Source organism: Patella vulgata, chromosome 2 (assembly GCF_932274485.2).
Source record: "Patella vulgata chromosome 2, xgPatVulg1.2, whole genome shotgun sequence".
Classification (NCBI taxonomy): domain Eukaryota; kingdom Metazoa; phylum Mollusca; class Gastropoda; family Patellidae; genus Patella; species Patella vulgata.
In genome coordinates this window covers 91,455,344-91,481,126 of record NC_065880.2, presented here as the reverse complement: position 1 = coordinate 91,481,126, position 25,783 = coordinate 91,455,344, and the positions used below count along the sequence as shown (strand labels likewise).

The following is a 25,783-nucleotide window of genomic DNA, read 5'->3' as shown; positions in this document are numbered from 1 at the left end:
TCAACTCTAGATGGTTGCGCTAGCCTGTGATCTTTAGTGGATTGTAAGCCGATTTACTGCATAACTTTCCTTCTCATTAAACGATTAAATGGATAATCGAGACTATGCTGTTTATCGTACTGACTTTAGTAATGATGACCGAGGCTTATGGGAATTTCAGTCGCTTAGTTCTCGGTTCATAGTGAATCAATTTGAATGAAATTTTCACCAAAATGCGTTCTACCTTATCTAGTTTTTAACTATTATAGTGAGAACTGCCAACTCGTTATCGAATCTCCCATAATGTATCTTTAAGTTAAAAAAAACCCAATAGCTACATTGGATGAATATATGAACATTTTTAATAAACTAAAAATATCATTATTTGAATACATGTTTTATATAATTGCATATAGCTATAGATAATCAATGACATTATTATAGGAAAAGGGACGGAAAAAAACTTGAGACAGTTTTGTAGAAAATATTATTTAATATATTTATGACTTGCTATTAAAATCAATATTTAAAGAATTCACAATAAATTATAAAAAAAACCATACAAGAATTGGGTTCTAAATTATGTCAACAAATGAATAAAATATCAATTTCAAATATATCTAATATTTCAAATATCAGATCTTTCAAATATCAGGTCTGTTAAATATTTCAAATATCAGATTTTTAAATGAACACATTGATAATTGTTATCTTCGGTCTGGGTAAAAATACTAGCAAAATCAACTAGTTAAATATACAATGAAATAAATAATATATCTTTTTAATATCTTCGGGTGATTAGAATCGAAAGTAAAATATTTAATAATAAGTCATAGATATATAAAATACAAAGTTAGAAATACAAAATATATTATAAATATTATATAAAGATATAGGCACTATTATGCTGAACAGACTTTGAACATTTTAATTATCTAATTAAAATTATGGCAAATGTAAAATTCACAGGAAGTCAACTTCTTTTCCATGGTAACTAAATAAATAATATTATCGGCACAAATAATTATGGTATATTTTTTAAGTCAACTTTTTTTGCATGGTAACCAAACAAAATATTTTTTTGGCACAAGAAAATGCAAAATGATTATTATATATAATTCACAGAAAGTCAACTTCATTTCCATGGTAACTAAATAAATTAAATTTGCAACACACAATCATGTAAAATAATTATGGTATACTTTATAATTGACAGGAAAATAATTATGGCTTGATATTCTAAGTTTTTATAATACCACGAGACTATTACAATAAGCAAAAATAAATAGATATTGATAAATGCACGGAGTAAAATTTATAATTATCGTTGACCTAAAATTACTGCTAAAACCTCGACCATGACCAAATAAGTTGTTCAGCGTTTAAATTTAACAGTAATATCATGTCTCCAATAATTTGACATTCTACATAAAAATACCCTAATGTGTATGTCTAGAAAAGATATGGGAGAAATGGAGGAGTTATCCTCCCCTTGCTGTTAGAAATGGATGAGTTATCCTTCCCTTGCTGTTAGAAATGGGGTTTAACATCCTACTGTTCTGCAATGACTGGGCTAATGAAGATGGCCATTAGAAACAGACTGAGTTGTTCATTCAGTTGTCTTCACGTTTTACCCCTGCTTGTTGAGGGAGAGAAAAATGGGGTTTAACTTCCACTCGACACAAGCTAGGTTATTTCGGGACTAACATGGTTCAATTTTATTTCAATAATTGCCTTTCGCATAGAGGTCTTTAGCAGTGGGAGGAAACCGGAGGACCCGGAGAAAACCCACGAGGTTGGACAGGTGACCCTTCCCCTAGTCACGGACAAGCGAGGAATCGAAACCACGCTAGTTGACTCAATAACAGACCTTATGATACAGAGCGTACACGCTAACAATTCAGCCATCCAACCCCCCTGAATTGAACTCTTGGAGATCAAGTTTAGTTAAATTCACACGATGTTCCTGATTCTAATGTTCCTGATTCTAAACGGCAGAAAACAAATCAATTTCTCCCAATCAATCATAAACATGAGATTGCTTCAAAATAAATAAATAAATACTCAAATTATCCTCTAATAAATAAACAAACCCCAAAATAAAACTACTCTAATGATGTCATGGCACATTGTTATTATATTACAGAGTTTTTGATTGGTTGATGGTTGCTATGGGCTAGGTTGTGTGTTAACTAGCAACACTAAGAAGAGCTTGCATGCAGGCTGTATAACAGAACATGTATTGATCCTGAAATATATAATAAAATATATTCATAATAACACAACTTTATAGATTTACTACTTCTTGGTTTATTATAACCACCAGTTTACTGACAGTTAGGGGGACGAGGGGGGCGAGTGGGGAAGAGAAGAACGGGGTAGGAGACGAGCGGAGAGTAGCAGAGGACAGCGGAGACCAGCGTATGGACTCTCATCCGAGTTCAGCCACTGCCGTGGCAGAAGGGTGGAATGATTGTTTTAATGTACCATGTTAATGTTATCGTTTATGTTCCTGGTGATCAATAATCAATATCAACCATACATTTATAGAACATACATGAGTAAAACAATCAAAACATAACATTAATTAAGATTTATAACAACAATCATTAATTAGCAGTGGAACTATAATTTTATTTATTTTAAAAAGTGATATGATAAATAATAAATTGATTATTTATCAGTGGAACTATAACTTATTAATTAGCAGTGGAACTATAATTTTATTTATTTTAAAAGTGATATATTAAAGAAATATGGAATGATTATGCATGAGGACATATACATCAAAGTCTATTAATGGAATGTTGTTAATTCAGTCGTAAACCATGTGTAATAACCTTTCGTAATATATACCAACCTTAGTTTGAATAACACCGTATCTTTGTTGACGTACTTCTGATACAATATCATATATTTGAAACTGAAATGAAATGAGATGGGCTAAAAATGTATCTACACCAAACAGGGAATTGTGAGGTAGTTCTTCAGGATTAGTGGGTGTGATTTCCCCTTGTCAGTGGTGCTGGACAGAGGGCCTGACAAGGACAGCTGTCTAGTCATTTGGATTGGATGAAATACTGATGTCCCAGCCCTCGGCCAACACCAAGAGCAAACCCAAGACCTCCAGCATTAGCGAGCCAACGTCTTACTCACTGAGCCACCGCAGTTTCCTATACTGGTAATACACAGAGATGAACCTATGGTTTACCTCAGTTTCCTATACTGGTAATACACAGAGATGAACCTATGGTTTACCTCAGTTTCCTATACTGTTAATACTCAGATATGAACCTATGGTTTACCTCAGCTTGCTATACAGGTAATACACAGAGATGTGGTTTACACAGGTTTACGGGAAGCGAAGGCTGGTGATTCGCTACCCCAGCCTCCAAGGAAACCAGTCCGTAAATACTGAAATCTCCCCCCCCCCCCCCCCGTCCCCCAAGCTTCCTATGTGAGGGCTCTGCCTTTTGTTATTTTAAGACTGGCATAGGTACTTAGACACAGACATCACCCTCGATAAGTTAGAAACAGGCTACCTGTGCCATACCTGTCATCTACCCCGATACCTGTGTCATACATGTCATCTACCTGTGCAATATGTATCATCTACCCCGACACCTATGCCATATCTCTCACCTAACGTAATACCTGTGTCAAACGTGTCATCTACCTGTGCCATACTTGTCATCTACCCCAACCTCATTAACCAAGAAGTGATATATAAACAAGTGATATATAACTTACATGTTTCATGTTTTCCATGTTTAAAAGAGCCGTATCTATAGTTACTAGTGAACCTGATCGTCCTATACCAGCGCTACAATGTACAACTACTGGTCCTCCTGTATGAAACAGGTGTATTAATCGTAAATACTGAAATATACAAACAATAGATATATACACACCTGTAAATATATACCTTCACAGCTGTCAATATATACAAACAATAGATATTCACACCTGTAAATACCTTCACACCTTATTATTTACCTGTAAATATATACATGAGAGAGAGAGAGAGAAATGGGGTTTAACTTCCACTTGACACAAACAAGGTCATTTCGGGACTAACATATGGTTCAATTTTATTTCAATAATTCGCTTGCGCTTAGTGGGATCAAACCGGAGGACCCGGTTAGAACCCACGAGGTTGGACAGGCAACCCTACTCCTTGTCACGTACAACTGGGGATTCGAAACCACGCCAGTTGAATCAAAGACAAGACCTTATGATACAACGTGCACATGCTAACCATTCGGTCATCCCCCCCCCTTGTTATTGAGAAATGGAGCATGAGAAAGGAAAGGCAGGAGTAAAAAGGTCAGTCCCTATTGCGAGATGTAATTTATAAGGCCTAATAAGGGAGGACAGTAAAGGCAGGACGATAAAGGAAATGGTAGACGAGAGACACCAGAAAATAATTACCTGTAATAAAGGTAGTGCTGTATCAGGTGTACCATGATCCGGCCATGTTGTATAATTCAGGTGAACGATTCTATGTATCCTTCCAGACGTCATATCTTCCATCTTTATATATCGTATTATAAAATCATTTAATCTCTGTTTCGATTCACAACTTACTTCATATTGCCTGCAATAAAACATGAAATGGAGCAATCTGATTAAAACACAGATCCTGTTATGACGCGTTTTGGCTGTGAGGTGCGCGAAACTGTAGGTAATCCACTAGAAACACCAACAATGATTGGTTAATTAAATATCTGTGACGTCATAGGGTAAAAAGCCGCTCGTATTACCTCTGACGCGACCTTCCACTACAACTGGTCAGATCCTCATGTAGTGTAGGTCATCGAAAGAATAAAAAGACAAAACGAAATATAGGGTTGGGTTAGGGGTTAGGGGTTAGATCTGTATTTTAATCAGATTGGAAATAAAGTGAAATTAGGGTTTAAAGTCCTACTTTTCTGCTCTGGCTAGGCTAATGAAGACAACATATTGTATGGCCAGGAATTAATGGTGTATCAATATATCACAATTTCTTGCTTGAGACTAACAACTTAAATAATGCAAGTAATTATGTCAACATATCCTTTCCATAAGTTTAACACGAACAAGAATGTCAATATTAACTGCAACAGGTAAATTTTAACGTTAGTAATTTAACCAGACAATATGGTGAACACCAGCCAGAAATAATCTTCAGAAATATTTTACTCACCCATTCAATACTTTAAGATTATTTTCCTCTAATTCTGGCCAATACTTGTGACATTTAACTTTTAAATCTTCGATGTCTAGGGTTAACATAGCGATAACAGATACGTGTTGTTGCCAACACATCAACCAGAAATCATCAACCGTGTTGGGTAGCGGTCCCTGACACATGATATAACACAGCTGACTATCACCAACATCTATTTTAACATGACTAGCGTTTATATAATCATCTGTACCATTTAACATGACACGATTACAGTCATCTGAAATAATATAACATGATTACAGTCATCTGAAATAATATAACATAATTACAATCATCCGAAATGATATAACATGATTACAATCATCTGAAATAATATAACATGATTACAGTCATCTGAAATAATATAACATGATTACAGTCATCTGAGATAATATAACATAATTACAGTCATCTGAAATAATATAACATAATTACAATCATCTGAAATGATATAACATAATTACAGTCATCTGAGATAACATAACATGATTACAGTCATCTGATATAACATGATTACAGTCATCTGATATAACATGATTACAGTCCTCTGATATATTATAACATGATTACAGTCATCTGATATATTATAACATGATTACAGTCATCTGATATAATATAACATATAAATTAATAAATAGATTCTAGAATACAGGAAATGGTGGGAAACTTTACTTTCAAAAGAACACATAATAAAATATTGTTTAATTTTCAAAAGGTATGTTGAGGGTTGCAGAGTCGTTCTGTTAAGCCCAGACTCCAAGTTCACAAGGCATTCTCCAAATTAAGAATTAACTCAAAATTGTTTGTCTTATATTAACTAAATTAAAGCCCTTTATAAAACTTTTGTTGTTTTAATGTATCAAATACATCAATAAGAAACTATGTGCAAAGTTTTGTGTTTCTGAATCAAAAGATATTTCTCAAAAACAGTGATTGAAACTGGTAGAGTAAATTCTTAAATGAAGTCTGAGAATGCTTTGTGAACTTGAGGCCAGATATTACAAGACATGAGAAAATACGTTCCATGGGAAACATTTCTCTCAAAAAGATACAATATAATAATGTCTAATTTCCAAATAGGTCTGCTTATTGATGCCGAGTGGCTGTGTCAAACCCTATGAGTTTGTTTCTTTGACTGGCATTAGTAGTTTATTCAGAGGACGGGATCGCAGACCGAGATAACGCTCTGTCACAATGAGAAATTAAGGCAGTCATCATTTTAAAAGTAAATTAAAACTTGAAACTCACATGGAAGAACGTTTCTATATCTGTTTTTTAATTTATTTTTTGGAAGACTGGCAGTTAAACATTCATCTGTTGCTTTTATTAGTCGTAAATTCTAAAATAATAAAATAATCTGATGTGATTCCAGGTTGGGATCATTTTCAATAAATGGGTTTGATGGTTCAGTGAGTTTTACATGGATCACTAAACAAGAGAACTAAAGTTCAATCCTTGAGCTTAACAAGAAAGATCCTGGCAAATCGGGGATTTACGCCATTTAACTGAATGAGGACCTTGTGATTTCATGTACACTCTTTAAACCCACCACCTGTGAGAGGGTGTAACTCCACTCGACACAAACTAGGTCATTTTTGGACTAACATAATGAAATGGGGTTCAATGTGCTACTATTCTACTCTGACTGGGCCAATAAAGATGGGTTCGGGCCCTAGTGGATGCTCAAGTTCCCTAATTTTTCCTCTACTGCGACTCCCCCTCCCACACCCCCACCGCTTTCCTCCTGTATTATTGCAAAATAGGAAAGTCTGATTACAAAACCTCCTTAAAATTAATGAAAGTCACTTTGAAACTCGTTTTTTTTCCAATAGATATCAGAAAATAAGTGGAATCAATCTAGAACTCTTTTGCAGTCTTCACTCCACGTCTGGCAGTGAAATTGACTTCCCAGAGAATTTACGTTGCAGTCACTATTCATGAAATAAAATTACGTACATTGTTTCGAACAATTTAACCTCAAAATATTATACAATTAAATTTACAGTAAAAAGACATTAAAACATAAAAAGAATGGCAAAAACAATATCTTGTTGATTGGAAGTCGACAAAAATGTCCAAAATTGATCAGCAAACAAAATTTGGAATTTAAATGCGGTTTAATGAAGTCCTACTTTTCTGTACAGACCGGGATAATGAAGACTGAGCAAAACTTTGAATTAAAAGCCACTCAAAGATCAAATACCTTAAATTCTTCATAAGGCTCCTCCTGCTCTACTTTTTCAACCAATAAATGAAGAACATCACTTATAAAGTCCTCCCCATCCTCACTGATTGACAGCACAGGAATAGATTCTAACCAATCGTCTGTCAGAGCCTCTGGTACTGCTATGGGTATTTTACGCGGTGATTTATAATTTATAATATCCACATCATGTGATGCGTCTCTCGGCGTAAGAAGAGAAATATTAGAAGAGTTTAAATTGCCATTTTGTTTGAGAAAGTATTTGGCGTCCCCTGCCATGGCATTTATGTCTTCGTCTGTTTCATTGGCTGGATCTATCAACCGTGTAAAAGAATCTTCCTCATTGGCTGGTTTTGACGTCTGACTTTGGCTGTCCTTGGTAACCTCTTCCAAGTTTGAAAGTCTACCAGATCTATTTTAATGATACATTATGGGAGATTAGATAAAGAGCTGGCAGTTCTCACTATAATAGTTAAAAACTAGATAATATAAAGGCAATTTGCTGAAAATTTCAGTCAAATTGATCCACTATGAACCGAGAAATAAGCGATTGAAATTTCGGCCTAGCCTCAATCATCATTACTAAAGTCAGTACGATACAAAACAAGTCTGGATCATCCATTTCATGATTAAATTATGACTGGAAGTCGAGCAGCAAATGGGATCATAATCCAGTAAATATCACAGGCTAGCGATGATATCTAGAGTTGATTATGGTCTGGATAAGTTAATGTCTAATTAATAATTTATATAACATTTAGTCCTAAAGAAAGACCTGCAATAGGCAGATTTAGCTCTTGCATAATGTATGTTTAAAGATAAAACGAGATCACAGAACAACACAACCAACAATTACTGAATAAACAACGAATGAACTATCTTATTAAAACACAGATCCTATTTCGTTTCGTTTTTATAGTTCAAAATTTTGTTTTTCTTGTCTTCACAACACTAGGATCTGGAAGAGTTGTTATATAACAAGCGTTCTAGTTGATGTGAGGGATTAGCTAATGAAACGGTCTGTTACATGACTTCTTGGTAGGTGACGTACAGAATTGTGGGTAAACCGCTAGAAGCGTTAACGCTGATTAATCAATGTCTGACGTCATAGGGTCAAAAGCCACTCATATGACCCCTGAAACGACCTCCCAGTACAACTGGTCATGTATTGTAGGCCATCGAAATTAATGCTAAATACACACAATTAAATGATACCCGAGTTCCAGTGATAATAAAAGACAGCTTTATTAACTGCAATGTTTCAGTCATTGTTTGATAACAACCAGTGTTGGGATTTCAATATTACTTGATAAAGAGAATATTTAGAATGACGATAGGTTACCTTGCTACTGTTAATTGAACTTGTTGTCGCGTGTCTCGTAACATGGAGATGACTTTACTATGATTTAAACCAATAACCGATTCATCATTCACCTGTAATATATACAAGCTACCTGGTGACAATGAAATAAATGAAATGGGGTTTAAAGTCCTACTGTTCTGTCTCTACTGGGCTAATGAAGATGGGCATATGCCATACAGTGTGCTATGAGGGAAATTTTGTCTGGATAGCGACGCCATGGCCTACTCTTAGATTGAATTCCAACTTTCAAGGGATATTTTATATGCACGCCAAGGTACCTTGGTTTTTGGTTTTCGTCCCGTCCGAACGGCTATACGTTGTCCCTTGCCAAATCTTTTAATAAATCACTTGTGCATAGGGGTCTTTAGCAGTGGGAGGACCCAGAGAAAACCCACAAGGTTGAACAGGCGACCCTACTCCTTGTCACGTACAACCAAGGATTCGAAACCACGCGAGCTGACTCAATGACAGACCTTATGATACAGCGCTAACCATTCAGCCATCCAACCCCCCTCAACCTCACACAGAGTAGTCAGACTGTCAGTGTGGGACACAGGCACCTGTAACATGGAAAATATTTCAAAAATATGACTAAGCTAAGTATATGTCTAAAGTCTGTTATGTCCATGTTCGTAAGCGAGATTATCAAATAACTGGTCTGATTCCAATCACACAGGGGCAAATAACTCATCTGATATAATAATACCAAGGTGAGAAACGGGTTGGAATTAAATAATTGGGATCAAAGTTCACCACTCTAGATTTTGCTAGGTAAACAATTGAGTCTTCGGTGTGTTTTTAAAATTATCCACATGACCCTCTTTAAGTCACAGGGTCACGTGGACAATTTTTAAACGTCATCATAGACTCGACTGTATACCTAGTGAAAATTAGTGAGTATTGCCACTGGTTGACGGAATCTAGAGTGGTGAACATGGATGTAACAGACTTTAGACATATACTTAATGTTATTTTTCAAATATTTACCATGTTACAGACGCCTGTGGTGTGGGCAATCTGTCTCTCTTAGATACTTCCGTTTTGTTGTTTCCGATCGTTCACATGTCGATTAAATTTGAACTCTCTAATACGAGCCTTGGGTTAATTACGAAAAGAAATTTACCTGAATTAATCTATCACCAACTTGTAATCGTCCATCTTTATACGCTACACCTCCCCCTTTTATAGTTTTAACATAAACACCAGTTGTATTACCACGATCAGCTGTTATTAAACTAAAACCATATCCTTCATCTATACACTTAGATAATTTAATACGTATAATACCACCCTGTAATATAAACAGGTTTAAACATACATTATTCAACAGATAAATCGGCCTATTGCAGGTCTTTCTTTAGGCCTTAAATGTTATCTAAATTATCAATTAGTCATTTATTAACAAAACAAGACAAACAAGACTGTCACTGCGGCAATTTGCAGTGAAGTTATAAATTGGTCTGATCCCTGGGAATGGGTTCTTAAATGGAGTTACCTCCCGTAGTTCAGTAAAATTGAGAACTAAGAGGAGATCACTCTAGAGTCTGTTGAGGCAGCCATGTGCTCAGGGTGATCTAGCTTGGAATCTTCATGTATATTTTTTGTTTGTTTATCCCACAAAGTTGTCAACGATTGTTATCTCCTACTCCTACTCCTAATTACCAAGGTGAATAAACTATTGATAACTGGTACGACTATTGATTGATTCAATTGTGTTTTGAAACTCCCAGTAGAGACGAGTGACTCTAGGGCAGCCACAAAGACTCTCTATGCCATTAGACCATCTTGACTTTCAACAAATTTAAAGGCGATTGGCGCTTAACAAAGGTAGCAATAACAATCACTATTCTCCAAACAGTCCTAATGGATTCTCCCTCAATTAAGTCATGTAACAAACATGTAGGATAATTCTGATTACAGTGTGTTGAGGTGGATTTGAAGCAAACTATTTATAGATAAATTATATAGATAAATATATTTTTAGTCCAAATACATCATCAAATCACATGGCTTATTATACACGGGAAGGCATCTTTAAAGATAGGTTGCCAGGCAACGAAACATACGCCCACAGCAGCTATATCGTCCGGGCAGTCAACAAGAGTTGTCGCATATTTTTACTTTTTCTGTAATGAAACATTTATAATACATTAAAATCTGATTAAGAGTAACAACTCATTAAGTAATTATCAGAAAACCATTAGAATTTGTTCGGTTTTCATAAAGTTCTGCCCCATGCTAACGTTTAGTATACGAAACTTTTAACATCATGGATTTAGCTGTTCAAGTCATAAAGATTCATTGAAAATCAATATACTTGTTCGTCTCAAGACCTTAAACACTGTGTATAAATTTAAAATCAATCGGATATTAACTTTAGCCTCTAGAGCGTCCTCAAGATTTTTGGCAAAAATTATCGGAAATCGCTGAAAATCAATCAGATTCTTCGTCTCATGACCTTAAACACTGTGTATAAATTTAAAGTCAATCAGATAATAACTTTACCCTCTAGAGCGTCCACAAGATTTTTCGAAGTGATCAAGGGCCATAACTCTAGCTGTAATTATCAGAAATCGCTGAAAATCAATAGGCTTCTTCGTCTCATGACCTTAAACACTGTGCATAAATTTAAAGTCAATTGGATATTAACTTTGACCTCTAGAACGTCCACAAGATTTTTTGAAGTGATCAAGGGCCATAACTCTGGCAGTAATTATCTGAAATCCCTGAAAATCAATAGGCTTCTTTGTCTCATGACCTTAAACACTGTGTATAAATTTAACGTCAGCCTCTAGATTTTTTGAAGTGATCAAGGGCCATAACTCTGGCAGTAATTATCGGAAATCGCTGAAAATCAATAGGCTTCTTCGTCTCATGACCTTAAACACTGTGTATAAATTTAAAGTAAATCGGATATTAACTTTAGCCTTTAGAGCGTCATCAAGATTTTTTGAAGTGATCAAGGGCCATAACTCTGGCAGTAATTATCGGAAATCGCTGAATATCAATAGGCTTCTTCGTCTCATGACCTTAAACACTGTGTATAAATTTAAAGTCAATCGGATATTAACTTTAGCCCCTAGAGCGTCCGGACGGACGGTGGTGACGACAATATACGACCACATTTCAATGTGGGCGTATAAAAAGACTGGATGTGGCGTTAGTTTTCATAAATTAACTTAAAATGAACAATAACTAACCTCTGATTTATCTGACGATCTACTATCTGTATCACTATCGCCTGGTGTTAAAGATATTTTTCTATTTTCTAGAGATTTGATCATATCTTTAACTCCCATCTTAATAGTTTCTATATCCTGTACTCTCTCTTTTCTACGTCCTTCACCAACTTCATCAACTTCATTCTTATCTATAGGCTAGTGATAAATAATCATCATAATCAACATCATTTAAAAACAGGGGGCTTAACTCATGAAAACACAAACACTTTTTTTATTTTATTTCAAAACTGACACAAACCAAATATATAAATGAAATGGGATTTAGCGTCCTAATTTTCTGCATCTATAAATGAAATGAAAAAGGGTTTAACGTCCTACTGTTCTGCTCCGACTGGGCTATCGAGGGAAATTTTGCCAAGACAGCGGCACTTCGGCCTACTCCTATATCGAATTCCAACTGCCAAGGGATCTTTTACGAGCATGCCAATACAATTTTTTATTTCAAAACTGACACAAACCAAATACATAAATGAAATGGGATTTAACGTCCTACTGTTCTGCTCCAACTGGGCTAACGAAGACAGGAAATTTTGCCCGGGCAAAGGCACTATGGCCTACTCCTCTATCGAATTCCAACTGCCAAAGGATCTTTTACGAGCACACCGATTAATGTGTACACGGGACCTTGGGTGTTTTTTGTTCCATCCGAATGACTAGACAGCTGTCCTCGTCAGGCCCTCCATCCTGTAACAATGACAACGGGAAACTACGTCAGAAAATCCTGATGAACTTTCTTGGCCTACACCAGGATCGACCCGCGATCTCCAGGCAAACAAGCCAATGTCTTACCCAATTAGCCCCTGTCGCTTTTTTGTCTGTGAATATTCCAAGATAGATAAAAACACTTTATAAAACAAGAAACTGGTCTCACCTGTGACAATTGTTGATTTTTCATGGCACCAGTTGTCTTAGTTTGAACAGATCCTGCTACACGAGGATTCTGTGGGGAGTTACCGCTGGGTCGTCTGGCTTTTATTCTCACCAAGGTCGGAGCCTGGCGTAACAAGGTCACAGCCTCGAAATGATTCATATTCAACATACACTCACCATTAACCTGTAAAACAAACTAACACAATAGAGAAATATATAGAGAGAGAGAGAGAGAGAGAGAGAAATGGGGTTTAACGTCCTTCGGGACTAACATATGGTTTAATTTTAATTCAACAATTCGCTTGCGCGTAGGGGTCTTTAGCAGTGGGAGGAAACCGGAGGACCCGGAGAAAACCCATGAGGTTGGACAGGCGACCCTACTCCTTGTCACGTACAACCAGGGATTCGAAACCACGCCAGTTGACTCAATGACAGGCTTTATGATACAGCGCGCACGTGCTTACCATTCGGCCGTCCATCCCCCCTTCATCTAGAGAGAGAGAAATGGGGTTTAACGTCCACTCGACACAAACTAGGTCATTTCAGGACTAACATATGGTTTAATTTTATTTACATAATTCGCTTGCGCGTAGGGGTCTTTAGCAGTGGGAGGAAACCGGAGGCCCCGGAGAAAACCCACGAGGTTGTGCAGGTGACCCTACTCCTTGCCACGTACAACCGGGGATTCGAAACCACACCAGTTGACTCAATGACAAGACTTTATGATACAGCGCGCGCACGCGCTAACCATTCGGCCTCCAACCCCCCTCCATCTAGAGATACTGACCTCAATAAGTTGATCACCTGGTTGTAATCTACCATCAGAAAGAGCAGGATCCTGTAAAACATCTTTAATATAACATCCTGTCATTGATTGACCACTTCCTGCTACAGCAAACCCTAAACCACCACCATCACGCTTTCTTAATGTTACTTCAAAATCCTGTAAATAACAATAAACTTGATTTAAAACTTTGAGAGAAAACTCTTTGAAACATCGGCCAAATAAATTAGTAATTGTTCTTCCATAAGCATGTGTTATAGTTTATTCAGTATTGCTCTATCCAGTTACTAAAGGCTTGATTAACAATTAAAGATACATTATATTATATTATATATTGTTTATCTATAGCTCAGGTTTATTGGTTTTCCATTAACAGTGTTAATACACTGATCTTTATAAATAAAGCATTCACCTCCTTTCAATCCCTGTAAGAGATTTCTGTTGTGTTGGCTTAGTTCCTAATGGCCCCCTAATCAAAGGTGTTAAGCTTTAATTGCATTTGATTGTTATCTTTGTTGCATATTCTGTATATATTTGCCCACGTTCACATACCTGTATCATTTGCTTGATACAGATGAGAGTATCCTCGTAGAAACGTCGCTTAGTTTTAAACATAGTAATTGTGTATCCATAAAATTGTTCCTTGTGTTAATATGTTCAATTACTAAATGCCAATCAAAGAAGGTAGATTATGGGAGATTAGATAATTACTATTATAGTTAAAAACTAGATAATGTAAAGGGAATATGCTGAAAATTCCAGTCAAATTGATCAAATCTAAACCAAGATTTTAGATATTGAATTTTTGGCCTAGCTACGATCATCATTACTAAAGTCAGTAGGATAAAAAACATGGTCTCGATTATCCATTTCATGATTAAATCCTGAATGAAAGTTGAGCAGCAAATGGGATCCTAATCCAGTAAATATCGCAGGCTAGTGATGACATCGAGGGTTAATAATGGTCTGGATAGGTTAATAAATGTCTAATAAATAATTTAGATAACATTTCAGGCCTAAAGAAAGACCTCCATGCAACTCATGTGACGAACATATGCCAAATAGTCGAGAAATCGGCAGTATTTCATTCAAAAAAATTCAGCCAATCAGTAGCCACTGGGGGAGGAGCTTAGGAACCGATCTCAGACTGATTAATGGCTGGCGTGATTCCCCGGAGAGAAATGAACAGTTAACTTTTCTCTGAGAGCCGAGATTGGTAGTATAAATAATAAGATTATACTAACTTGAGGGTGTACGTCATCTTCACATACAGACAGATCTTTATCATGAACTTTATTATCACGACAATTCACAGTTTGTTTATTGTTTTCTACGTCACTATTCACATTTAACTGTTCGTCGTCACTCATCACCTGTACTTTATCCTGACGCCTTAAATACGGAGGAATATTTGATTTCACAGTTGTCTTATTTGTAATACTTGACTCAGAGTTAGTATCAGAATTGTTTCTACTCACAGTTATCTCCCCTTTGCGAGATGCTTCAGGAGTTACCACCCTTTGGTTTTCATCTTCTGAACTTTCATTGTCCCTTTTATATTGGTCCACAGAATAAGAACTAAATGTAAAGTTATTTAAAGTAGTCTCCCCTTGTTTGGAGCCATCAAGAGTTGCTTCCCTTGGACTATTAACAGGCGATAAACTACATATTGACATTTTGTCCCGAACGTCTTGTTCTCTATTATTTACTATAATTGGATCGCTAGCTGACGAGTGGAAAAGGGGAGATAACTGTTTTCTACTTTCGTTTTTCACTTCCTGAGAATTTCCCTCCAACAAATCAATCTCGTGTATGTCTGATAATAGTGTACTGTTTCTTGGTTCGATTTTTGGCGATCTGTAGGAATCGGTCTCATTATTAGGAATACTTTGTAGCGTTTCCCTGGTAACAGGTTCATCGTCTGACCATGCACTTCCCGCGTCTGAAGTATCCTGTGCTGCTTGATCATCTGACCATCCTAACATCGCTAAATTTTCGAAGTTACCATAGGGAGATCTAACAGCCGAGGATACTTGATCGGATTTCTTCTCCTCGCGAAAATATTTCTTTGTGTCGGCTGCTATCGGAGATGTAGATGTATTTGGAGACAGAGCATTTTGTTCACTCTGCGATCGCAGTAAAATTCCAGAACTATCCCGGGAAGACAACTCCGATGAAAGAACCACAATATTTTGATCAGTCCAAGATCTCCGCAAAACTGGAGTCGTGGAATTAAGAGTTTGATTGTTCGGGGAATAGACCAGATCATTTGGGTGGTTTTGTATTCTGTTAACGATTGGTATCGGAGGAGAACTTCTGTCTGACTGGATTGTTTCGTCATCTGACTCCGATAATGAGTCCTGATTATCCAGGAACATGGACGCAGAAAGAAGAGTTTGAGGTGAGTGGAGTAGAGCTTCCAATGAATCAACGCTGTCCTGAAAGACAAAGGTAAAATCTATTTACAGACGATTTGTTGAAAGCCACTAATCATCATTCTATGGCTTGTTTGGGGGGTTGGATGGATGAATGGTTAGCATGTGCACATTGTATCATAAGTTCTGTCATTGAGTAAACTGGCCTGGTTTCGATTCCTCGGTTGTACGTGACAAAGAGTAGGGTCGCCTGTACAACCTCATGGGGGGGGGGGCCAAATGGTAGCGTGTGCACCTTGTATTATAAGGTCTGTCACTGAGTCAACTGGCCTGGTTTCGATTCCTCGGTTGTACGTGACAAAGAGTAGGGTCGCCTGTACAACCTCATGGGGGGGGGGGGGCAAATGGTTAGCGTGTGCACCTTGTATTATAAGGTCTGTCACTGAGTCAACTGGTGAGGACTGCATGGTTTATAATCAGAGATTATTACTCTATGCATAATGATAAACATGGATTACTACCCTAAATATCTAATGAGTTATAACCAGGGCTAACTATCTTATGAGTTATAACCAGGGCTAACTATCTTATGAGTTATAACCAGGGCTAAATATCTTATGAGTTATAACCAGGGCTAACTATCTTATGAATTATAAACCATGGATTACTACACTATGAGTTATAACCAGGGCTAACTATCCTATCAGTTATAAACCATGGATTACTACCCTATGAATTATAAATCATGGATTACTACACTATGAGTTATAAACCAGAGTAACTACCCTATCAGTTATATCCATGGCTAACTAACCTAACAGTTACAACCACTGCAAATATTGACGGATGCTACGTAATGTACATGCAGAAAATTTACATGAGAATAATTAGATCATGTTTAGATAACCGATACAATTATTCTATTATATCTTTGTTGTAGTCATCAATCTATGTGCTTCATGTGGCATTTACATTTAGGTTTTTATATCCAGACATTCGACAACTACACTATTATGCCAATAAAAAGGCTGGATAAGTTTTCTATGTCTCGATTAGTTGTCTGCTAGCTTACGATTGTGCCATGGCTTTTTGGTAGTAAGTAACGTAATTTATGTTCATGGCAGTAAGCCTTCTATACGTGGCTATTCTGAGACACCCCCTCATTTGCTGCAATTACACATATTTCATACAAGACTTTGGATTGGCTAGTACAGGATAAACTGTTTACATTCAGCCAATCAAATATTGGCTTTCACGGAGATATAGTTTGCTCATTAGACTGTAACCCAGATATCATTACATCCTGTCCAAGTGACTGTGCCGTTAACCTCCAGTCGTCATTAGACTAAATACAGTATCAACAAAATAATGACGCTTAAAAAAAGATTTTATCACGTAACGATTTTACTTGATTCTATTGAGTATTTTGAGTCTCTAAGTCACGAAAATGTAGAGTGCAAAAACGGATAATTTTGGAATGTCTGCGTATTTTTACACAACTGGAAACTGCGACCTTTGGTTATTATTACTATATGGTTTATTAAATCTGATGTAATTTATATAACTTACGCCACGCATTATTGGAGGTAAAATACCAGAATCAGGTCGACACATAATCAGCTTAACTTCTTTAGGTGTCGTATGCATCATTTCAATTATCTCCTACAAATACAAGACGAAAAGTTTATGATTTCATTAGTTTTTACTTGGGCCATGTCTGGTTTGACTATAGTGATGTGCGAAGAGACAGAGAGAGAGACACACAGAGAGAGATAGGCAAACTAGGTCATTTCAGGACTAACCCGACTTTAATAGTTGGAGTTGGAAATCGCTGATGAGTAGTCAGAGAAATGCTGCTGTCCATGCCAAATTCCCTCATCCCACACTATATTGGGTATGTTCATGTTCTTTAGACCAGGGTAGAACAGTAGGATGGCAAACCCCATTTCATTTCATTTTCTTCTGTCTCTCACTCTCTATCTCTCTTTCCCTATCTCTCTATTTTCCCTCTCTCCATTCCCCCCCTCTCTCTTTCCCTGTCTCTCTAACTATTTCCCTCCCTCTCTCCCCTTCCCTCTATAAATTATCTACTTACGTTTCTGGTGAGTCCTCTAAGTTGTGTATCTTGTACTTGTAATATGACATCACCAGCCCTTATGACCTGAGATTCGGCCGCTGGTCCTAACATAAAGACTTTTTTAACGCGGGGTACACACTGGGCTGGATCCGTTGGATGTACATCTACGCCACCTTGAATACTAAAACCTAAACCATTTGTACCCTTGACCAGATCAACTTCATATGTATTATCTAAAATATAATTTAAAGCATTTTAACATTAGCAACAATTTTTTTTTAAAGCCGAATGACAAATTAGAGGGAAAGAGAGAGAGAGAGAGAGAGAGAGAGTTACGGCAAGTTTTTGGTGTGAGGTTCACCAAATTATGGGTAACCCACTAGAAATATCAACGCTGATTGGTTAATCAAATGTATGACGTCATAGGATCAAAAGTCGCTTAAATGACCCCTGACATGACCTTCCACTACAACCGGTCAGATCTTTATGTAGTAGAGGCCATCGAAAATATAAAAAAAAAATAAAACGGAAAATAGATCTGTATTGTAATCAGATTGGTAGATTGTTCATAACAAATTGTGACCACATTTAAAAAAAGAGTTATAAAATTTGAAATTACCTTCAGTTACGTAAAAATAAAAATCATCTACTGATTTTAACAAAACTTTTCCTTTAGAAGCAGTTGGTAACTTGTCTCTAATAAAAAAAATAAAATAAAATAAAATTGAATATTGTGAACTATCAAATTACTCTAAAAATTAAATGGTTTTCCATAAATAATGGACTCTTCCTCAGTTGATTGCTTTGGTAGAACCCAGAAAGACTGAAAGAGAAATGGGGTTTTGGGATTAATATATGGTTTAATTTTATCTCCATATTTTGCTGGCACAGAGGGGATTATAGGAGCTGGAAGAATTGGATGACCAAATAAGGCCCATGAGGTTAGACAGGCGACCCTATTCCCTGTTATATAGAAGCTGAGAATCGACACCACGCCAGTCAACTTAAACATACATTATGTAAGAGCTAAATCTGCCTATTGCAGGCCTTTCTTCAGGCCTGAAATGTTATATAAATTATTAATTAGATATTTATTAACAAAACAAGACCATAATCGACTCTCGATGGCATCGGATACTCGAGATTTTAACTAGATTCAAACGATTTGCCATTTAAAAATTTAATTTAAAAATGGGAAAGCGAGGCTAGGGCCCGATTATACCAGTGCCCTGGTTAATTACCACTGTGCACACATCTTGTCAAGACCATAATCAACCCTCGATGCCATCGGATGCTCAAGATTTTTTCTAGATCAGAGCGATTTGGTCATTTAATGATTTAAGTTAAAAATGGAGGAGCGAGGCTAACTCTTGAATATACCAGTACCTGTCTTGTCCTGTATCAATATGATCCACTTCGTCTTGTGATTGCAGACGGCCATTTTTTTTAGGTTTACCCATTATGACATCATATATAGCAGAATCAAAATCAGAATCAGACGATGAGTCATGTATAGACATTTCTGCAATTTCTGTAAAAATAGATTTATTTTAATGAATAACCAGTGGCTGCCAGGCACTATATAGTGGTAGGCGAATACTCGACTGAACATTCCAGAATTGAATTCTCTCAAACGCTCAAAAGGTGTCAATCGAGTAAATAGAAGAATTTTGGTCGACAATTCAACTCAACACTGTAACCCAGGTATCATTTAATCTTGTGTATCTGGCACTAATTTATTTCACTTTTTAATATCAAATCTTTGTTTAAAAACTTGTAAAAATCATTTTAAATCACAAAAAAATCATCTAATTTGCATTTACTTTCCTGACCACTGTTCAAAAAATAATCATTATACATCAATAATCAATTGAGATGTTTATTTTTTTAACAGTGATCGAGAAATTAAACGCTTGTAAATTGGACACTCATTATCAAATTGAATGGTCAGCTTTAAACTGGACACAAGTACAAACAATTTTTACGAATTTTTAAACAAAGATTTGATATTAAATGAATTCGAAAGAAAGTTGTGTTAAATACACACGATTAAATTATATCTGGGTTACAGTGTAGCTCGACCAATCAGCACAGCTGAAACATTTCATTACGCAACACTTGTTTTCGAGACTGGCAGAACTGTGACAGGATTTAATTCTGCGATATTGGGTGTCTCTCAACTACGAATGCAAGGACCTCTTTCCGGAACACCTGACCAGGGGGAAAACAATTTGGAAAATACTTAGGAACTTCCTCAGTCAACACCAAGTTCGAGAGAGAGAGAGAAATGGGGTTTAACGTCCACTCCACACAAACTAGGTCATTTTGGGACTAATATATGGTTCAAATTTATTTTAATAATTCGCTTGCGCGTAGGGGTTTTTAGTAGTGGGAGGAAACCGGAGGACCAAGAGAAAACCTATAAGGTTGGACAGGCTACTCTACTCCTTGTCACGTACAACCAGCGAATCGAAACCATGCCAGTTCACTCAATGATCAATGACAGACCTTATGATACAACGTGCACACGCTAACCATTCGGCCATCCAACCCCCCCTCACCAGGTTCGCACACACGATCTTCTGGCTAAACCAACGTAGTAACCGGTATATTACGAACAAATCTCACAAACTCACCTCCAACAATTTCTAATTCTTGTGAATTGTTTGATTCATCCAGTAACAAGTCTAGATTATCTGGTCTTGCAGCTTCCTCATGAACATCAATAGTCGATACAAGACTGGATTGATCCCGATACACTAAATTGCCTGATATTATATCCTCTGGGGTCAGAGGTAAATGTTCTATATCCGCTTTAACGCTGATTTTCTGTTCTTGTCTGTGATTGGATGGCTGTACGATCACATGATCAGTTCTAGGGTACGACATGCCTGTTTGAGACAGTTCCCGCATTAAGTCATTGACAGGCGGTAAATCTTTTGTTTTGCGACCTCGTGGAGGTTTGATCGGAGGATTTGAACCAGGATTTGAACCCAGATTATCCATGGAACGACTGAGTTGATTGTTTTTCAAGTCTGCAGATAAACTACTAGTATAAATATCTTCATAACTACGAGCTATTTCGTCCAACTCAGCATCTAGCTCGTCGCTAAGTTCCTGTTCTAAATGTTTACGACGAAGAGTAGGAGGTGCTCGAGCTTGGGCTATTAACAATTTTACATTTACTCCTGAATCCCGAATCATCTGAACTGCTCCACGATGCTCAACTCCCTCAAGTCTGTTATCGTTAATGGCAACGATACGATCACCTGGAAAGATATAGCCGCTTCGATACGCCGGTCCACGGGGTACAACAGTTTTTACAAATATCCCCAGCCCAAGCTTCTCCGTGCTCTTACCGCCCACTATTGTCATTCCTATACCATGATGCTCTTCTTTCCTCAAGGTCACTTCCGTTACTCGAGGTCCCAGACGTGAAGGTGCGGAAAGAAGGGCCTCCTCTGTTTGATCTACATTGCCTGTAATGAAAATCAAAATTTATATTTCAGTTATACGATGTATTTGTTCGACAAGAGAAAACCACGCCGGAAAATCCTGATGAACTTTCTTGGACAACACAGGGAGCGAACCCGTGACATCCGGGCTTGTGAGCCTGCGTCTTCCTCACTTAGCCACCATGGTTCCAGTCGGTGAAATGTTCCACTATTCTGCACCAACCTGTCTAATGACAATGGCTATACACCATGCAGTGTGCAATGAAAGAAATTTTGGCTCTTTTACATGCAGGCCAACATGTACACAGGAGCTTGGTTTTCCTTCCTATCCAAACAAATAGATGTGGTATTACTTTCTAAAAGTGTTATAATAGAGTTAAAACTAGTTTAATCTGGACTACTCCCTGATAGATACAGTGTATTTAATCTAGTTTAATCTGGACTACTTACTGCTATTTATAGAATTATTGAATGATTGGGTTTCCTCCTCTTCTCTCCTCAAACCTATAATACAATAAAATGAAATGGGGTTTAACGACCTAGTGTTCTGATCCAACTGGGCTATTAAAGACAGGTATACCATACAGTGTGCTATGAAGGAAATTTTGCTCGGGCAGCGGCACTATGGCCTACTCTTATATCGAATTCCAACTACCAAGGATATTTTATGTGCACACCAATGTAGACACAGGACCTTGGTTTTTCGTGTCATCCGAATGACTAGACAGCTGTCCTTGTCAGGCCCTCCGTCCTGCACCACTGACAAGGGGAACGCACATTGGAAAATTCTGATCAACTTTCTTGGCCAATGCAGGGATCGAACATACGATCTCCAGACTAGCGAGCCAGCGTCTTACCCACTTAGCCTCCTCCTAGAATACAATAAAACATTATTGAAGGTTGGTTGCCAGGCAACGGTAAAATACGCCCACAGCAGTCGTTTGAATAGTCCCATAAAGGTTGTCGATTTATGAATTTTTATGTAAATACAAAGAAAAATCTTCAGACTGTATATTATGATTCAGGTACATAATCAAGGGCAGTAACTCTATGGGTAATTATCAGATAATGCTGCAAGAGAATTCTACATATAACCAGTCTGAATGAATATGAATTTCAAATCTTTAGACGATAAATTTTGTCACCACAGTGTTCAAAGATTTTACAGAGAGAGAGAGAGAGAAGAGAGAGAGGTTGACATCCTCTCGACACAAACTAGGTCATTTCGGGACTAACATATGGTTCAATTTTATTTCAATAATTAGCTTGCGCGTAGGGGTCTTCAGCAGTGGGAGGAAACTGGAGGACTCGGAGAAAATGCACGAGGTTGGACATGCGACACTACTCGTCACGTACAACCGGGGAATCGAAGTCTACTTCAGTGTGATCTGGATATATTCTTATTGATGTATTTAATACATTAAAGGACCTAAGTCCGTAACTCAAAATCCTCCAAAATCTTCGACATCGAAAACACGAATTATTGGTCAATTTAAATCAACATTGATGATGTAAACTTACCGGGAAAAGATGAGCTTCTGATATCCAATATTTAAGATAAAATAATCGTGTACCATAATGCGCTTCAGCCCCAGTTGTATTGAGAGACTCGAGGGACGAGGCTAGACACATTGCACCAAATCAAATGGAGTTATGTAGACTAGAATAACTAGACGCTAGAAATTTGCACTCAATTGAGATTGCTGACTTATTTCGCCGAACATAACTGATTTGAAATTGGAGTAAAAACGGAAACCATTAAATGTAAATCAGTTTATATACATTCATATTACAGTATTATATGCATTGCGACTCACTTTTGTGAATTTCTAGGTCCCAAATGTTAGCGATTTAGCTCCTTTAAAACAACAAAAGTTTTATAAAGGGATATATAAGTTTAGTTTAAATAAAGCAAACAGTTTTGAGTAAATTCTTAACTGGAGGACCCGGAGAGGTTGGACATGCGACCCTACTCCTTGTCACGTACAACCGGGGAATCGAAGTCTACTTCAGTGTGATCTGGATATATTCTTATTGATGTATTTAATACATTAAAACAACAAAAGTTTTATAAAGGGATATATAAGTTTAGTTTAAATAAAGCAAACAGTTTTGAGTAAATTCTTAACTTTTTAGTCTGAGAATGTTTCGTGGAACCAGGCCCAGCGAGTCCACAAAGGATTTTCAGACTCAAGTTAAGAATTTACTCAACTTTTAATCACTGTTTATGAGAAATATCTTTGATCCAGAAACACATAGTTTCTTATTGATATATTTGATATATTAAAAGAACTAAAGTTTTATAAAGGGCTACATTTTAGTTAAGATAAGGCGAACAATTCTTAACTTAAGTCTGAAAATGATTTGTGAACTTGGGGCCAGGGCCAGATGATTTGAATAAGTCTGTGGTCATAAATACAGGGGGGTTGGATGGCTGAATGGTTAGCGTGCGCGCGCTGTATCATAAAGTCTGTCATTGAGTCGACTGGCACCGTTTCGAATCTCTGGTTGTATGTGACAAGGAGTAGGGTCGCCTTCCAACCTCGTGGGTTTACTCCGGGTCCTCCGGTATCCTCCCACTGCTAAAGACCCCTACGCGCAAGCGAATTATTGAAATAAAATTAAACCATATGTTAGTCCAGAAATGCCCTAGTTTGTGTCGAGTGGACGTTAAACCCCATTTCTCTCTCTCTCTCTCATAAATACAGTATTTTAAAACGTAAAGTTTTAAAATTAGCTAAAGATATAATACAAACCTGAGTGATAACGGTCATCATGCAAGGATCGATCAACATGCAAATTACCATGCACAGCAACAGGACGATGCAACTCCATGTTGGAGGCGGCCATATTGTTATTTAAAGGCTGTCGTAATGGTGATAAGGAGGGGTCACGAAGGTCATCCAGACTGTAACTCAAGCCAGGTCGATATGGTGGAGGGCTAAATAATTTAACATGCAAATTATATGGTTATAAATAGGTTACTTACGATCAACTTTCCATTTTCATTAGTAATTTAGACATATTAAATGTTGTTAGTACCAGGAAAAACTCTATTGAACATTCTAGAATTGAATTCCCCAATTCACACCAATCTTTGATGAAAGGAAATTTAAAGTACTGACTCGATAACTCAGGTATCATTTAATCTTGTGTATTTAGCACTAATTTCTTTCACATTCATTCAATATCAAATCTTTGTTTAAAAATTCATAAAACTCATTTAAAATCATCTAATTTGTACTTGCCTCCAGTTTAAAGCTGACTGATTAATTTTGATAATGAGTGTTCAATTTACAAGTATTTAATTTCCTGACAACTGTTCAAAACTTAATCATTATACATCAATAATCAATTGGGTTGTTTGTTTCTAATAGTGATCGAGAAATTAAACGCTTGTAAATTGGACACTCATTATCAAAATTAATCGGTCAGCTTTAACCTGGACATAAGTACAAATTAGATGATTTTTGGTGATTTTAAACGACTTTTACAAATTTTTAAACACAGATTTGATATTGAATAAATGTGAAAGAAATTAGTGCTAGATACCCAAGATTAAATGATACTGAGTCACTCAAAGCTCCCTATGCCTGACTCACTGAGCCACTAAAAGCTCCCAATGCCTAACTCAATAAATCACTGTGACTTGCTCCACTTTTAGATTAACAAGTGGATTTCTTGCCATAGAGCACCTGCAGCAATAGAGTTCTGTGAAACATGATTACAATTCATTTGAGAATATTCACACTAGAGTTATTTCCCTAATTAATTCATTTAAATGTAAGGGAAAAAAACAAGAGAAGGTTCAAGCAGCAAGCAGCATCAGTAAATATAAACACAATCAAGTTATAACGCAACATATTTTTAAAACTTCTTTTTTCGTCGACTTTACAAAGAAGGCGCATGTGTTTTTGTAATTAAAATTGTTTAGGATATTTGTGCATATTTCAGTTAACAAATCAAAATGCCTCTTTACGCTCGTCCCCCACTGTTCCTCTCAAATCTTTGCTCTCCGAAACAGTCATCATCATCAAAATCTATAGATTCAGTATTTTTAAAGGAAAAATTCCAAAATGTCTCATCAGTCATCACCAATAAAATCCTATTTCGATAAATTTAGTATTTAAAGGAAACATTTTAAAATGACTCATCGAAAAAACCCAATTACGATAAATTTAGTATTTAAAGAAAACATTTTAAAATTACCTATCAGCAGTTCTCAT

General features: G+C 36.7%; 1 protein-coding gene across 3 annotated transcripts in view; it reads right to left on the bottom strand.

Moving 5' to 3' along the window:
• Window positions 1-323: 323 nt before the first annotated feature.
• LOC126810036 (tyrosine-protein phosphatase non-receptor type 13) overlaps window positions 324-25,783 on the bottom strand; it is a 59,239-nt gene continuing 33,779 nt past the window's right edge. For 2 of the 3 annotated variants that reach the window (XM_050534955.2, XM_050534956.2), the window contains 20 exons: window positions 24,314-24,498; window positions 22,008-22,061; window positions 20,739-21,581; window positions 19,489-19,633; window positions 18,722-18,798; window positions 18,121-18,335; window positions 17,595-17,687; window positions 14,895-16,088; window positions 13,654-13,809; window positions 12,868-13,050; window positions 11,955-12,131; window positions 9,878-10,045; window positions 8,734-8,825; window positions 7,392-7,803; window positions 6,437-6,527; window positions 5,165-5,426; window positions 4,411-4,576; window positions 3,730-3,858; window positions 2,840-2,902; window positions 324-2,227 (listed from right to left, as the gene is read on the bottom strand). In XM_050534955.2, the coding sequence (XP_050390912.1) occupies window positions 2,168-2,227; window positions 2,840-2,902; window positions 3,730-3,858; window positions 4,411-4,576; window positions 5,165-5,426; window positions 6,437-6,527; window positions 7,392-7,803; window positions 8,734-8,825; window positions 9,878-10,045; window positions 11,955-12,131; window positions 12,868-13,050; window positions 13,654-13,809; window positions 14,895-16,088; window positions 17,595-17,687; window positions 18,121-18,335; window positions 18,722-18,798; window positions 19,489-19,633; window positions 20,739-21,581; window positions 22,008-22,061; window positions 24,314-24,498 (4,765 nt within the window). In that variant the 3' untranslated portion in view covers window positions 324-2,167. Of the gene's footprint in view, window positions 2,228-2,839; window positions 2,903-3,729; window positions 3,859-4,410; window positions 4,577-5,164; window positions 5,427-6,436; window positions 6,528-7,391; window positions 7,804-8,733; window positions 8,826-9,877; window positions 10,046-11,954; window positions 12,132-12,867; window positions 13,051-13,653; window positions 13,810-14,894; window positions 16,089-17,594; window positions 17,688-18,120; window positions 18,336-18,721; window positions 18,799-19,488; window positions 19,634-20,738; window positions 21,582-22,007; window positions 22,062-24,313; window positions 24,499-25,783 lie in introns of those variants that run through there. The other variant, XM_050534957.2, reaches the window with a different exon arrangement.